The sequence below is a fragment of the Schistocerca americana genome, chromosome 3, assembly GCF_021461395.2.
Source record: "Schistocerca americana isolate TAMUIC-IGC-003095 chromosome 3, iqSchAmer2.1, whole genome shotgun sequence".
Lineage (NCBI taxonomy): Eukaryota > Metazoa > Arthropoda > Insecta > Orthoptera > Acrididae > Schistocerca > Schistocerca americana.
The window spans coordinates 725,467,768-725,485,817 of NC_060121.1; the positions used below are offsets into that span (position 1 = coordinate 725,467,768).

The following is an 18,050-nucleotide window of genomic DNA, read 5'->3' on the forward strand; positions in this document are numbered from 1 at the left end:
AGAAGACCAAGAATTTGTGGAGGCCCTCCATGCGGGTCTCTCACAAGAACTTCACCATCCTCTGCTGGCTCCATATCGGCCATACTTGACTGGTTCATGGTCATCTCCTCCACCATGAATATCTTCCACACTGTTATTGAGGTGCGTGTTGGGCTGTGATCCATGTTTTGCTGAAATGTCCTAACCTAGCCGCCTTGCAGTGGACTCTTAATCATCCTGTCTCGCTTCCCATGATGTTAGCAGATGATGCCTCAGCAGCTGACCTTGTTTCATGGTTTATTCATGAATGGGGGTTTTTACCACTCTTAAATGAGGGCACCTCAGCCTAGTTGGCCCACTGAAGGATTGGCAGGACAGTCAGTTGCTTCCTCTGCCCCAAATGGGCAATAGCTGGCAGAGCTTCGTGGCCCACCCCAGCCCTTGTCCTACCCGCTATTTTGTTTTCCTTCCCGCTTCTCGTGTGTTCTGTTTTACTTTGTGTTCTTCTTCTCTTTTTCCTGTGCTTCTCTCACCCTGTCCATATTGCTAGTTGCTTCTGGATTCTTTTGGGTGGGGTGCTTCCGGCAAGTGGTGGTGGTGGAGGGAGGGGGGGGGGGGGGGGGGGGGGAAGTACCCCATTGTGCTTTTTTTTCTTTGGTGACTTCTGGCTGCTCTCCGGATAGGGCACCCACATCTCTTCCTTGTTCCTATCTGTAGCCTTTGTTCATCTTCAGTAGACCTTGGAATTTTCTTTCCTTGGGTGTCGTGCACTGAGCTCTTCTTTGGTGTGTGGTTGTGTTGACTGTTCCAGGTAGGAGGGACTGATGACCTTGTAGTTTGGTCCCTTTCATCATTAACCAATGATTGCCTGAGGAGGCAATTTCGGCTATTTTTTTTTATTCGTGCCTGTGAATAACTCTATCCAACAAGGAATCTATGGTTCCCAATCAACTTTCTCCCACCACCACCACCACCACCACCACCACCACCACTACCACTACCACCACCATCCCTCCTCATCTCTTCAGCCCTCACTTGATAACCTATGGTACTAAAAAAAAAAAAAAAAAAAAAAAAAAAAACTTACTGCTTCTTAACTGCCTGTCCACACTCTCAACACTGCCGTTAGCCTGTATTCCAAAAACCTGACTTTATTCTATCTTTAGGAAAATTTGCTGGACTTGCAGGGGATCTACTTTTCTGCACTCATTCTCTTTAGTTGAATCATTTCTTTGGCAACCACCCTACTGGTGACCACAACCAAAAGTACACAAAGGACCTTGTCTCAAATATATGAAGATGGTATATGTTCTTTTGGACATGTCCGAAAGAACAGATACCATTAGTGATTTTTGTAGGTCTTGAAGAATAAAATTACAGTGAAATCCAGACCATTAGCTGCTTACAGGTGTTGATAAATATCAATGGGGACAGTTGAAAATGTGTGCCCTGACCGGGATTTGAGCCCGGGATCTCCTGCTTACATGGCAGTCACACTATCTGACTGAGCCATTGAGGACACGGAGGATAGTGCGACTGCAGGGACTTATCTCTGGCACACTCCCCGTGAGACCCATATTTCCAGCTTACTGTCCACACACTACATTTGTAGTGCCCCTGGGACATTTGTAGTGCCTATATATCCTACCCAGAACTCTATGCCCATTGCCGAAGTAGCAGTCCGTTGCTCTTCCAACTAGTTCATCCTTTGCCAGCCATGCTCCCCATTCTTCATCACATGGGTTATTCCCTCAGGTGCAAGATTTATCTTATTACCGATCCTTCACCTGCAGTCACCAGTCCAGCCACAGTGATTTCCTGTTCTCTAAAAGGAAGGATCACATGTGAAAGCAGCCACGTTAAACACCAGCTGCACTACATTTTATTTGGAGATGTGAGCTGACCAGCTGTTTATCAACATAAATGTTCACTGCCAAACTGTGGCTAACTACCAGTTGTATAAACCAGTTGCAGCAAGCTTCAGTACCTGTGCCATCTGGATCTCCACCCTGCCTGCTGCAACAGCCCCTCTGAACCACATAGAGGGGAACTGTCCCTCCAGCAGGCCAATGGCCTTGCCCGTTCCAGTCAGATCACCAAAGTTAAATGATGTCGGGCTTGTCTAGCACCTGGATGGGTCACCATCTGGGTCTGCCATGTGCTGTTGGCAAGCAGGTGCACTCAGCCCTTGTGAGATCAATTCAGGAACTACTTGATTGAAAAGTAGCAGCACAGTCATGAAAACTGACAACAGCCGGGAGAGTGGTGTGCTGGCCACAGGCCGTTCTGTATCTGCATCTGGTGATGCCTAAGGACTAAGAATGACAGGGCGGCTGGTCGGTACCATTGGGCCTTCAAGTCCGGCTCGGACAGTGTTCGCTATTATTGTTGTTGTTATTATTATTATTATTATTATTATTATTATTATTATTATTATTCCCCCTTCCAGCAAATCCTCTGCTCTCAGGCATCTCATCCTCAACTTCGACTATTACTCTTCTTTTACTATCACTTTTCCTCTCCTGTCCTTATGGCACACCACTCCTCTCCTGTCCATATCTTGAAACCATTCATTCCTCCCACAGCTTCCTCTTCTGTGCTTCTGTTTTGTGAATCTCTTCTCTTTCAGTCATAATTTTGTTACTGTTTCTGAGAGCTTGTTTTCTCCTCCTGTATTGTATTATGCATCCATTTACTTGCACACACCTTTTATAATGTTGCTGTGTTGCTATGAGTTGATATGTACCTCACATCAGTCAGTTGTATGTAAGTGGTAGTCTTTTCTAATTTTTGTTTGTTATTTGCATTATGGAATTATTGTTATTATAGTAAACATCTATTCTACCCATGAATGCTCCCAGTTTGACATAGTTGTTTCCTCTTGGAAGACCACGCATGCTTTGCATCATATAACTCTCTGGCAACTGTATAAAAGTAAAAAAGGGAAGATAGCATTGTCGTTATGTAAATGTTTGTATTTTCTTGCATTGTAACATTTTCAGATGACATTAGATGACTACCCAGAGAACTGAGGATCTGGAGAACTGTCCCATATAACATTGTTCATGATGAAGTCTCCGTATATTATATTGACAATGAACAGAAATAATGTTTATTGTAAAACATTTTTACTATTCCTATTCTGTCATGTACATCTGTTACTGCTTTGTGAAGTGTGCTAATTTAGTGTGTGTGTTGATTTGTTGTTAGGGATGGCTCCGACATGATGCTTAAAGCATTGGATGAAGCAAGTATACCAGTATTAGTTTTCTCAGCTGGTCTGGGAGACATAGTTTCTGCCATCCTCAAGTACCATGGGGCACTTCGAAAAAATGTACAAGTTATATCCAATTTTCTTAATTGGGAAGGCTCACAGCTGAATGGCTTCAAGGGGAATGTTATACATGCGTATAACAAAAATGAACATGCCATTGAAAACAGTGATTATTTCCAGGTATGCAATTTAGCATATAGGACTGTTTGTGTTGCATTGTGATTAATAGCTCAATATAGTGTGGTGATCTAGCACACACACACACATATATATATATATATAAAAAAACAAAGATGAGGTGACTTACCGAACAAAAGCGCTGGCAGGTCGATAGACACACAAACATACACACAAAATTCAAGCTTTCGCAACAAACTGTTGCCTCATCAGGAAAGAGGGAAGGAGAGGGGAAGACGAAAGGAAGTGGGTTTTAAAGGAGAGGGTAAGGAGTCATTCCAATCCCGGGAGCGGAAAGACTTACCTTAGGGGGAAAAAAGGACAGGTATACACTCGCACACACACACACACACACACACACACACACACACATATCCATCCACACATACAGACTTTGGTGTCTGTATGTGTGGATGGATATGTGTGTGTGTGTGCGAGTGTATACCTGTCCTTTTTTCCCCCTAAGGTAAGTCTTTCCGCTCCCGGGATTGGAATGACTCCTTACCCTCTCCTTTAAAACCCACTTCCTTTCGTCTTCCCCTCTCCTTCCCTCTTTCCTGATGAGGCAACAGTTTGTTGCGAAAGCTTGAATTTTGTGTGTATGTTTGTGTTTGTTTGTGTGTCTATCGACCTGCCAGCGCTTTTGTTCGGTAAGTCACCTCATCTTTGTTTTTATATATAATTTTTCCCATGTGGAATGTTTCCTTCCAATATATATATATATATATATATATATATATATATATATATATATATATATATATATATATATATATATATATATATATAAAAACAAAGATGATGTGACTTACCATATATATATAAAAACAAAGATGAGGTGACTTACCGAACAAAAGCGCTGGCAGGTCGATAGACACACAAACACACACACAAAATTCAAGCTTTCGCAACAAACCGTTGCCTCATCAGGAAAGAGGGAAGGAGAGGGGAAGACGAAAGGAAGTGGGTTTTAAGGGAGAGGGTAAGGAGTCATTCCAATCCCGGGAGCGGAAAGACTTACCTTAGGGGGGGGGAAAAAAAAAAAACCCCACTTCCTTTCGTCTTCCCCTCTCCTTCCCTCTTTCCTGATGAGGCAACGGTTTGTTGCGAAAGCTTGAATTTTGTGTGTGTGTTTGTGTTTGTTTGTGTGTCTATCGACCTGCCAGCACTTTTGTTCGGTAAGTCACCTCATCTTTGTTTTTATATATAATTTTTCCCACGTGGAATGTTTCCTTCCATTATATATATATATATATATATGATGTGACTTACCAAACGAAAGCGCTGGCAGGTCGAAAGACACACAAACATACACACAAAATTCAAGCTTTCGCAACAAACTGTTGCCTCATCAGGAAAGAGGGAAGGAGAGGGAAAGACGAAAGGATGTGGGTTTTAAGGGAGAGGGTAAGGAGTCATTCCAATCCCGGGAGCGGAAAGACTTACCTTAGGGGGAAAAAAGGGCGGGTATACACTCGCGCGCGCGCGCACACACACACACACACACACACACACACACACACACACACACACACACATATTTGCGGAAGCTTGAATTTTGTGTGTATGTTTGTGTGTCTATCGACGTGCCAGCGCTTTCGTTTGGTAAGTCACATCATCTTTGCTTTTAGATATATTTTTCCCACGTGGAATGTTTCCCTCTATTAACTCATATATATATATAATGGAAGGAAACATTCCACGTGGGAAAAATTATATATAAAAACAAAGATGAGGTGACTTACCGAACAAAAGCGCTGGCAGGTCGATAGACACACAAACAAACACAAACATACACACAAAATTCAAGCTTTCGCAACAAACTGTTGCCTCATCAGGAAAGAGGGAAGGAGAGGGGAAGACGAAGGGAAGTGGGTTTTTTTTTTTTTTTCCCCCTAAGGTAAGTCTTTCCGCTCCCGGGATTGGAATGACTCCTTACCCTCTCCCTTAAAACCCACTTCCTTTCGTCTTCGCCTCTCCTTCCCTCTTTCCTGATGAGGCAACAGTTTGTTGCGAAAGCTTGAATTTTGTGTGTATGTTTGTGTTTGTTTGTGTGTCTATCGACCTGCCAGCGCTTTTGTTCGGTAAGTCACCTCATCTTTGTTTCTATATATATATATTGCGCATGCGCACGCCCCCCCCCCCCCCCCCCCCCGCCCCCCACACACACACCCACACAGAGGGTTGGGATGGAGAGGCAGCAAGAGGAAGGAATGGAATGTGGCATCACTAAACTTGCCCACATCAAGTCGGTGTTATGTATGCCAAATAAGTGAAAAGTGGATGTGTAGGGTGAGTTAGTTCAGAGAAAGAGGAAACTGTGAGTATAAATAACAGTGTGGAGTATGTGGGGGGGAGACTGATGCTAGTAAGATATTGAGGGCCTGAGGATAGAGAGACCGAGGCATGTGTTACAAGGACAGTTCACATGTATGTAATTCACAGAAGTTAGCATTTGGGTGAAAGGGGTGTGGGAGGGTGCATGGCCACAGTTTAGTGGTGACTATTCATCCAGATGGGCAGCTGGTTGTTTGTCATGCCCGTGTAAAACACTTGTAAAATTGCAGCAGACCTAGTATATGACATGGCTTCTTTCACAGGTGGCCCAGCCTCTAATGGTATAGAATAAGCCTGTGACTGGACTGGAGAGGATAGTCTGTGTTGGTGAATCAAATAGGTCTTGCACAAGTGGGTGTGCATAGAGATGGACCAAGAAATTGTGTAGGTGGGATGGGTAGTGGATTACCACTTTAGAAGGGTTGGGAAGTATTGTGTGGGTATGAGGTACATCATCTGCTCACAATGATAGGCAGTCAAAATCCTGGTGAAGAATGCGCTTAGATTACAGTAAAACTTTACAGTTTGTTGTTTGAGGGATTAATGCCAATACTTAACATATCATGCAGAGAGACGGGCGGAAGAGGTACAAAGGTATGCACAAAATTATAAATAGCACAAAGCTGACAGTTTAGACTTTATTGAAAACAGTCACATCACCTATCTAAAGCAATGTTTTGTAGCACATGATACAAGCTTATGATTATCAGTTATAGTATGTGAAGTCAGCTTTAGTACTCAGAAGAGTACAATGAAGTGTGCAGCTGAGATTAACTGTCACCTCCTTTGTGAAGCTGACTAATATATTTCTCGCAGTTCTGGGAACATGCCCATTGGACCTGGAAATCAGGCAAAGAGGAGTCCTTTATTGTTAAAAGAAGGTTATCAAGCAGAAGTACGTAAAATATTGGGACTGATTTCAACCAATGAATCGGAATGTGGAATGTTAGATCCGTTAATCGGATAGGTAGGTTAAAGAATTTTAAGAAGGAAATGTCTTAAGTTAAAGCTAACCTTTGAGAAGGTGTGCTGGGGTACTGAGTACCCCATTGCAGAATTTCATAGTGCTGTAGCATAATGCCGAGTCCTGCGATGTGGCAGCTATTCAGAGCCCTCAGTATTGAATTGTTTCGCCAGGAAAATGGTAGTGGGGCACTCCGTACCCTATGCCCTCACTCGTGTTATACTTATTGCTTTCTGACAATTTTTAGCATGTATGCCATTCTCACTTTATCTAAGCAAAGGGTTGAACTGTAAAAGTACCTGTATTACAATGATAAAAAAAAGTAAGTAATTTTTTTCCCTCTGTTACATATTTGTATCATGAATTCCTTCATTCAGGTGCTGATTGAAGCTTTTGAAACAGATACACTGAAGTGCCACAGAAGCATGTGTATTCAAATATAGAGATATTTAAACAGGCAGAATACGGCGCTGTGGTCAGCAACACCTATACAAGACAACAAGTATCTGGCGCAGTTGTTAGATTGGTTACTACTGCTACAGTGGCAAGTTATCAAGATTTAAGTGGTGTTATAGTCGGCGCACAAGCGATGGGACACAGCATCTCCAAGGTAGCGATGAAGTGGGCATTTTCCCATACGACCATTTCACAAGTCTACTGTGAATATCAGGAATCTCTGACATCACTGCAGCCAGAAAAAGATCCAGCAAGAATAGGCAGTGACAGCGACTGAAGAGAATTGTTCAACGTGACAGAAGCGCAACCCTTCCACAAATTGCTGCAGATTTCAGTGCTGGGCAATCAACAAGTGTCATCGTGCGAACCATTCAACAAAACGTCATCGATATGGGCTTTCAGAGCCGAAGGTCCACTCGTGTACCCTTGATGACTGCATGACACAAAACTCTACACCTCGCCTAGGCCTGCCAAAACTGACTGTTGATGACTGGAAACATGTTGCCTGGTCGAATGAGTCTCGTTTCAAATTGTATCGAGCAGATGAATTTGTATGGGTATGGAGACAACCTTATGATAGGTATGGAGACAACCTCATGAATCAGGGACCGTGGACTGTTCAAGCTGGTGGTGGCTCGGTAATGGTGTGGGGTGTGTGCAGTTAGAGTGACGTAGGACCTCTCATATGTCTAGATATGACTCTGACAGGTGACATGTACATAAGCATCCTGTCTGATCACCTGCATCCATTCATGTCCATTGTGCATTCCGATGGACTTGGGCAAATCCAGCAGGACAATGAGACACCTCAAACGTCCAGAATTGCACCAGGAACACTCTTCTAAATGAAAACACCTCCCCTGGCCACTAAATTGCCCATACATGAATATTATTGAGCGTATCTGAGATGCCTCGCAACGAGCTGCTCAGAAGAGATCTCCACTCCATTGTACTCGTATGGATTTATGGAAAACCCTTTAGAATTCATGGTGTCAATTCCCTCCAACACTACTTCAGACATTAGTCGAGTCCATACCACTTCGTGTTGTGGCACTTCTGTGTGGTCGCGGGAGCCCTTCACAGTATTAGGCAGGGGTACCAGTTTCTTTGGCTCTTCAGTGTATATAATAATTCAACTACAACATATAAATATTTAAGTGATTTCCTAACGATATTATAACTTATCATACAAGGTGGGGTACTGTATACCCCCACACACCTACTCACGCAATAATAATAATAATAATAATAATAATAATAGTAATATCAGTTTGCCCACTCAAAGATTAAATGTGTGCATTAATGAAGTGTGGTGGCAGTAAAAACAGGACTTCTGGTCAGGTGAGTACAAAGTTATAAATACAGAGTCAAGTAGGGGTAATGCAGGAGTAATTTGAATAAGATAATAGGAATGTTGGTAAACTATTTTGAACAACATAGTGAATGCATTATTGTAGCCAAAGTATGCCTGCAGTCAGTACCCACAACAATAGTACAAGTTTATATTCCTACTAACTCCAAAGATGATGAAAAATTGAAAAAAGTATAATGAGATAAAAGAATGTATTCAGGTAGTTAAGGAGATGAAAATTTAATTGTAATGGGTGACTGGAATTCAATAGCAGGAAAAGGAAAAAGTATTAAAAAACCATGGACTGAGGGAAAGGAATGAAAAAGGGAAGCTAGCTGCCTGGAAGAATTTTGTCCAGAGCATAATTAAATAATTACAAACACTTTAATCATTGCAAATATTTGTGGAATAAGGTTATATATGTGGAAGAGACTTAGAAATACCAGATGGTTACAGAAAGATTATATAATAATTGTTAGACCGAGATTTAGAAACCAGATTTCATACTGCAAAACATTTCCAGAGCAGATATGGATTCGGGTTGTGAATTGCAGATTGAAACTGAAGAAATTGCAGAAAGTTAGAAAATCAAGCAGATGGGACCTGAATAAAGTGAATGAACCAGTGGTTGAGAGTTTCATAGGGTCGTTAGACAATGATTGATAGAAACATGGCAAAGAAATACAGTAGAAGGTGAATGGGTAACTCTGGCAGAGGATATAGCACTGGGCTGTAGATGTCAAATAGGCATAAAGGAAAGGCCCAGCAGCAATCCTTAGGGAACACAGGAGACACTGAATTTAATTGGACAAAGGAGGGAATATAAAAATGAGGCAATAAAAGGGAATACATTCTTCCAAAAAGTGAGACTGATAGAAAATGAAAAGGCTAAGTATGAAGGGCAGAGGACAAATGAAAGGCTGTAGAGGCATCCTTGATTATGGAAAAAGACAGATGCTGCCAATAGGAAAATTAGAGACACCTTTGGAGAAAACAAGAAGCAGCTGTGTGAGTATAAAGAGCTAAGCTGGCAAGAAAGTGCTAAACAGAGAAGGCAGAGTTGAGAGGTGGAAGCAAAATGTGGAAGGATATAATGAAATAGACAGTATTATAGAAAGGGGAGAGGAAGTGAAAATGGGACATTGATATTGTGAGAAGAATTAGTCAGAGCACTGAGAGACTGACAGTACTATTCTGCCTGGTGTGTGAGATATGTGAGAGAGACAAAATATTGTAAGTGTTGAAGGACATGAAAGGGAAGCAGTAGTTTAGATGGAAGTGAGACAGAGTTGCAGCCTATACATTACTTTATTCTGTCTGTACATTGAGCAAGCTATGAAGGAAACTGAGAAGAAATTTGGAAAAAGAGTTAAAGATCAGCGACCAGAAATTAAAAAAAAAAAAATTGTCATTTGCTGATGACATTGTTTTTCTTTCAGAGATGGCAATGGAATTGCAAAAGCAGGTGAATGAAGTGGAGACTATCATGAAAAGAGGTTACAAGATGAATATCAACAAAAGTAAAACAAGGGTAATGGAACATAGTTGAATTAAATCAAATGATGATGAGAGAATTAGGTTGGGAAATGAAAGGCTAAAAGTAGTTGATGAGTTTTGGTGTTTGGGTAGCAAAAGAAATGATGGTTGAAGTAGAGAGGAAATAAAAGGCAACTTGACAGTAGCAAGAGAAACGTATTTGAAAAAGAGAGATCTGTTAATATGTGCTATGAATTTAAATCTCAGGAAGTCTTTCCTGAAGGTACTTGCCTGGAGGTTAGCCTTGTTCAGAAGTGAGCCATGATAGCAAACAGTTCAGACACTAAGACTACAGAAGCCTCCAGAATGTGGTGCTACAGAAGAATGCTAAAGATTAGATGGGCATATCAAATATCTTATGAGCAACTACCAAATCAAAATGAGGAAAAAGAAATTTCTGGCACAATGTAGCTAAAGGAAAATAAGAATCAGTTGATAGGACATAGCCTGAGGCACGAGCAAATCATCAATTTGGTAATGGAGGGAAGTTAATAAAAGAAACAGTCTGAAAAACTTTTAAGGGTGTTACAGGGGTGGTTGTGCTGTGAAATAATTGTTTACAAAAAATTTTATAAGTTTCATTATTTCTGATTTATTTAGCATTGAAGTTAGTTGATTAGGTTGTCACATGTGTAGATTAAAGCTGGCTGCCAGAGGCAATGTTGCCAAGCATGTTCTTCATTTGGTTTCCTCTTGAACAAACATAGCTTTTGCTCACCTAGCTTAAATTTTTTGCTTCTGAAAAATGCACTGTTTAACTGGCAATGTGTATTTCAACAGATGGTAACTTACAGACCCAAAGCTGTCTGTGCATTATCACATTTTAGCACATGCAAGTGCTTGTATTTGCTAGTGCAGTGACCTGATACACTAACTTCAATGCTAAATAACTTCGAAGTGGTGCTTCATATCATTTTTTTTTCAATAATTATTTCTCAGCACATCCTCCCATGCAACACTCTTAAAAGCTTTACAGACAGTTTCTGGCCACCTTGTGTATTACAAGAGAGCGAGAGGGAGGTGGATATTAATATGATTAATATGTATTTACTACTAATAATTATTATACACAAAAATTCATTAAACAGTAATATGTGATTTGTGTGACATATTTTAAATCCCCAAACAGTAGGTTGTACTTCTGAAGAAGAAATAAATATTATAAAGAGATAAAAAGGAATATTGTATAAGTCTATTTTATATACAGAAGGTACTTGAGCAGATAACAGGTGGTCTCCTTGTAGAGGCAGCAACAACTCATCAAACCAACTTGCAACTTTATGTGACTTAACTTGGATAATGGTCTATGAAATCTCAGGTGCATACACTCTATTTTAATAAGGATGTTTTTGCATCCTGGGTCTCAGTGGTTGATGTGGTATCAGTGCAGTAAGATGGGCCAATGTGAAGACGTGACAAAATGGCAGAAAAGAGTTATTGTATTTGTACGTGTTCATAATCACATCGCAGGTACTCATTTTGTTGGTGTATTAGTGCAGACTGTCCAAGGTGTCTACAAAGACTAGTGTGTCACTCACAGCCATGTAACACTGCATAAGAACAGAGGTCCTAAACAGGTTCTGGCAGACAGGAACCAAAGATGGATGAGTCAATGACCATCTGTTTTGAATCCAGCAGCAATTGCACATCAACCTCAACCACATTTTGATTGAACATTGCAAAAGAAATTGTATGCAATGGACTGCTGGAGTTACCATTGCCCGTAGTGGTGCACAAACCTGCACATCAGCCAAACGACATGGAAACTGTCCAGCGGCATGTAGAATGGTCCAAAGAGGTGGTTTAATGCATAGTGTGTGTAAGATGTAGTTCAGGTCAGATGTGGTTCTGTGACACTTTGGAGGTATTTTTCATCTCACGAATATGAGTGAGGATGTTTATTCAACATTCTATGAAAGACATGTCAGGCCTGGTGGTCCAGCAAAAAAATTCTTGACTGGAAACAGAGAGGTCATGGGATTGAATCCCAGTCAGACTTTAGATTTTTCAGTCTGCATTGTAACCTAGCCTTCACCTCACAAAGATATGATGGGTTGCCAGAAATGACACATGGTTCAGATTCCACGTTAAACTGTAGGTCCCCATTCGCCAGTTGAATAACGGTGGTAGGCTGGGGACACGTGAGTTGCCAAAGTGGCATCCAACAGAAAGATTAGCACCAGGCCAGTGAGCCACATGAAATAATAATAATAATAATAATAATAATAATAATAATAATAATAATAATAATTCCCGTGGAGGCCCGGGAAAAGAATAGGCCTCCGGTATGTTCTGCCAGTCGTAAAAGGCGACGAAAAGAACAAACCACTAATAGGGCTAACCCCCCTTTTAGTGTGATTAGTTGGTTCAGGACAGAACTAAAGAAGCCTCGGACAAGCGCCGTCATGGTCGGGGACGACGCTTGAACCCTATGCCCGCCCACAATGGTAACGACACTGCTAGCCAACTGGAAAATGATTCAAATCCAAATAGAGGTGTTTTGCAGGATATGCTTCCTGCAACCACCCTAGAAGGAAAACAAGGACAGAGGATGAGGTGGTCAGATGAAGTTAATCGACACCTCATGTTCTGTTATTACCAAGCAACAGACCTAGGAACCAACACAACTGGATACAAATCACAAGTATACACAACATTTATTACCAGATACCCAGAATTAAAATTTTTAACAGAACGACAACTAGCTGATCAGATCCGTGTAATAATCAAAAATAACAGGATACCCCAGTCAGAGTTAGAAAACGTCAAACAACAAGTACAACAAATACTGGAACAAAATAATGTGCAATCAGAAGAAGAAGAAAATACAGTAATGGACTCAAACATCCCAGAGCAAACAAACAAAGAACAACACGCATCAATTAAACAGTCAGAGGAAAACGAAATCTTAAGACAGCCGCCAAAACAAGCACAAATAGAACACGAAGTGACACACATGTTAGATATAGAAGAAAAATTTCAGCTGACGTATATAGAATACAAAGACACAAATACAGACATTAGACCATTCTTGCATAGACCGCCAAATAACCCACAAGTCGAAACAACAATAAAAACTATCAACACAATCGTACACAACAAAATAAATGAAAACACAACTACGGAAGAGTTACAACTACTGGTTTATATAGGAGCACTCACTACACTAAATATACACACTAGGCAGAGATCAGAACCAACCAACACACAGAAGAAACCCACAAAACCAGCATGGCAACACAGGCTACAGATCAGAATAGAAAAACTGAGAAAAGACATCGGACAGCTAACACAATTTATAAGAAATGAAATGTCAGAAAAAAACGAAAAAGGTTAGGTAAAATCTCACAACAAGAAGTGATAGAGCAATTAGACGAAAAGAAGCAGAAATTACAAGCATTGGCCAAACGACTTAGAAGATACAAAAAAAGTGAAAATAGAAGGAAACAAAACCAAACATTCAACACAAACCAAAAGAAATTTTACCAGACAATAGATAACACACACATTAAAATAGACAATCCACCAAACATAACAGACATGGAACACTTCTGGAGCAACATATGGTCAAACCCGGTACAACATAACAGGCATGCACGGTGGATACAAGCAGAAACAGATACGTACAAGATGATACCACAAATGTCTGAAGTGATAATTTTGCAACATGAAGTCACCCAAGCAGTTAATTCTACTCACAATTGGAAAGCCCCTGGAAAAGATAAAATAGCAAATTTCTGGCTAAAGAAATTCACCTCAACACAGTCACATCTAACTAAATTATTTAACATACCTAAAAACAAAGATGATGTGACTTACCAAACGAAAGCGCTGGCACGTCGATAGACACACAAACATACACACAAAATTCAAGCTTTCGCAACAAACTGTTGCCTCATCAGGAAAGAGGGAAGGAGAGGGAAAGACGAAAGGATGTGGGTTTTAAGGGAGAGGGTAAGGAGTCATTCCAATCCCGGGAGCGGAAAGACTTACCTTAGGGGGAAAAAAGGACAGGTATACACTCGCACACACACTGATATCCATCCGCACATACACAGACACAAGCAGACATTTTCTGTGTCTGTGTATGTGCGGATGGATACGAGTGTGTGTGCGAGTGTATACCTGTCCTTTTTTCCCCCTAAGGTAAGTCTTTCCGCTCCCGGGATTGGAATGACTGCTTACCCTCTCCCTTAAAACCCACATCCTTTCGTCTTTCCCTCTCCTTCCCTTTTTCCTGATGAGGCAACAGTTTGTTGCGAAAGCTTGAATTTTGTGTGTGTGTTTGTGTTTGTTTGTGTGTCTATCGACGTGCCAGCGCTTTCGTTTGGTAAGTCACATCATCTTTGTTTTTAGGTATATTTTTCCCATGTGGAATGTTTCCCTCTATTAATTCATATCATTAATTTGAACCCAACAATTACGTAAATTATTTAACACTTACATTGCAGACCCATACACATTCCCTGATACACTTACACATGGAATAACTTATCTGAAACCTAAAGATCAAGCAGACACAGCAAACCCAGCTAAATATCGCCCCATAACATGCCTACCAACAAGATACAAAATATTAACTTCAGTCATTACACAGAAATTAATGACACATACAACACAGAACAAAATTATAAATGAAGAACAAAAAGGCTGTTGCAAAGGAGCACGAGGATTTAAAGAGCAACTGATAATAGATGCAGAGGCGACATATCAAGCTAAAACTAAACAAAGGTCGCTACACTATGCATACATTGATTACCAAAAAGCTTTTGATAGTATACCCCACTCATGGTTACTACAAATATTGGAAATATACAAAGTAGATCCTAAATTGATACAGTTATCCTAAATTGATACAGTTCCTAAACATAGTAATGAAAAATTGGAAAACCACACTTAATATCCAAATAAATTCAAATAATATCACATCACAGCCAATACAGATTAAGCGTGGAATATACCAAGGAGACTCATTAAGTCCTTTCTGGTTCTGCCTTGCTCTGAACCCACTATCCAACATGCTAAATAATACAAATTATGGATACAATATTACTGGAACATACCCACACAAAATCACACATCTGCTATACATGGATGATCTAAAACTACTGGCAGCAACAAATCAACAACTCAACCAATTACTAAAGATAACAGAAGTATTCAGCAATGATATAAATATGGCTTTTGGAACAGACAAATGTAAGAAAAATAGCATAGTCAAGGGAAAACACACTAAACAAGAAGATTACATATTGGATAACCACAGCGACTGCATAGAAGCGATGGAAAAAACAGATGCCTATAAATATCTAGGATACAGACAAAAAATAGGAATAGATAATACAAATATTAAAGAAGAACTAAAAGAAAAATATAGACAAAGACTAACAAAAATACTGAAGACAGAATTGACAGCAAGAAACAAGACAAAAGCTATAAATACTTATGCTATACCAATATTGACCTACTCATTTGGAGTAGTGAAATGGAGTAACACAGACCTAGAAGCACTCAATACACTTACATGATCACAATGCCACAAATATAGAATACATCACATACATTCAGCAACTGAAAGATTCACATTAAGCAGAAAGGAAGGAGGAAGGGGATTTATCGACATAAAAAACCTACATTATGGACAGGTAGACAATTTAAGAAAATTCTTTATAGAACGAGCAGAAACTAGCAAAATACACAAAGCAATCACTCATATAAATACAACGGCTACACCACTGCAATTTCATAACCACTTCTATGACTCTTTAGATCGCATAACATCAACAGATATGAAGAAAGTAAATTGGAAAAAGAAAACACTACATGGCTAGCACCCGTATCATCTAACACAGCCACACATCGATCAAAACGCATCCAACACATGGCTAAGAAAAGGCAATATATACAGTGAGACGGAAGGATTCATGATTGAAATACAGGATCAAACAATAAACACCAGATATTACAGCAAGCATATTATTAAAGATCCCAATACCACAACAGATAAATGCAGACTTTGCAAACAACAAATAGAAACAGTAGATCACATCACAAGTGGATGTACAATACTAGCAAATACAGAATACCCCAGAAGACATGACAATGTAGCAAAAATAATACATCAACAGCTTGCCTTACAACATAAACTTATAAAACAACATGTTCCCACATACAAGTATGCACCACAAAATGTACTGGAGAACGATGAATACAAATTATACTGGAACAGAACCATTATAACAGATAAAACAACACCACATAACAAACCTGACATCATACTCACCAATAAAAAGAAGAAATTAACACAACTAATCGAAATATCCATACCCAATACAACAAATATACAAAAGAAAACAGGAGAAAAAATTGAAAAATACATGCAACTGGCTGAGGAAGTCAAGGACATGTGGCATCAGGATAAAGTTGACATTATACCAATTATACTATCAACTACAGGAGTCATACCACACAATATCCACCAGTACATCAATGCAATACAGCTGCATCCAAACTTATATATACAACTACAGAAATCTGTAATTATTGACACTTGTTCAATTACCCGAAAGTTCCTAAATGCAATGTAACATATACCGTACAGTTAAAAGGAAGTCACGCTTGATCAAGGTCCGCGTCACCTTCTATTTTTAACCAGACATAACTTCCGAGACAAGAAAGAAATAATAATAATATAATATGAAAAACATTAACACCAATGCACAGTGAATATTGATAGATTATTTGGCCTTCTGTTTTATAACTGATAGATTGGGATTTACAAGTAACAGAATATTGTAATACATTAATATAATTAAATTCATATTCACAAAAATTCTGATTGGAAAAAGAATGATGTAAAGAGAGAATGAAACAAATGGAAAAAGTTTATATGGTGATTAAAATACTGTAACAAAGGAATAGAAATAAAAAAAATTACATTTAAACCATTTAATTGAGTAAAAGTAATGATCAGAATCATTTTTATAAAAATTTTAAAATAAAAAAGTTACAGTGCTGTACCTGATGCTTGAACCCACATCATCTTGTTTATAAAGAGCTATTCTCCTATCCATTACACCATTGCAACTCTACTGTGTGATTCAACTTTACTAATGTTATTGAATATCACACAAAGTTCTGAAACTTTTTTCGTCAGTTACTCACAAACAAGGGCCCATCAGGGTGAAAGGCTGCAGGGTGTAATACCTGGACTCTTAACCTACGTCATTGTATATTTGGTTTCAAAAAGTCAATCCCACCACTGAATCCTACCACTGGGGACCTCTCCTTGTTAGTGTTTGTCAATCACTTGTTCACTTCTTGATATACCGCCAACATCAAAGTCTTGTTCTTTCAACATCGTTAGTAAGGCTTTATTAGTGGAACCAGTCATTTTTTGACATTTACAATGTCATGCCCACATCCCAGTTGATGATAAGATTTGATTTGAACATTAAACTTTTTATGCTCATATGATAAAGCAAACCTCACTGTTCATTAGTATAAATTAGCAGTCACCATTATAATTGATGTATAGCAACAATGAAATTTTGTAAGAGTTATAATAAATGCTCTGTTGAAATTAAATGTGGCAAAAAAAAAAAATTGAAAACATTGAACAAGATAATGCCACTTCATATCCTTTAGACCGACATTGACTCAATCAAAAAATACAAATTAATGCGCAGTACTACATTACATTGTTGTTGTTGTTGTTGTTGTCGTGGTCTTGTGTCTCAACTGGTTTGATGCAACTCTCCATGTTACTCTTTCCTGTTGCAAGCATCTTCATCTCTGAATAACCACTGCAACTTACATCCTTCTGAATCTGCTTACTGTAACCATCTCTTTGTCTCCCTCTACAATTTTTACCTCCCCTCCCCCCATCCCTCCAACACTAAATTGATGATGGCTTGATGTCTCAGAATATGTCCTATCAACTTATCCCTTCTTTTGGTCAAGTTGTGCCACAAATT

General features: G+C 39.5%; 1 protein-coding gene across 3 annotated transcripts in view; it reads left to right on the forward strand.

The window, feature by feature from the left end:
* LOC124607127 (7-methylguanosine phosphate-specific 5'-nucleotidase) overlaps positions 1 to 18,050 on the forward strand; it is a 79,013-nt gene that overhangs the window by 37,999 nt on the left and 22,964 nt on the right. For all 3 annotated transcript variants that reach the window (XM_047139332.1, XM_047139334.1, XM_047139333.1), the window contains exon 6: positions 3,190 to 3,433. In XM_047139332.1, coding sequence (XP_046995288.1) covers positions 3,190 to 3,433 — 244 coding nt within the window. The remainder of the gene's footprint in view (positions 1 to 3,189; positions 3,434 to 18,050) is intronic.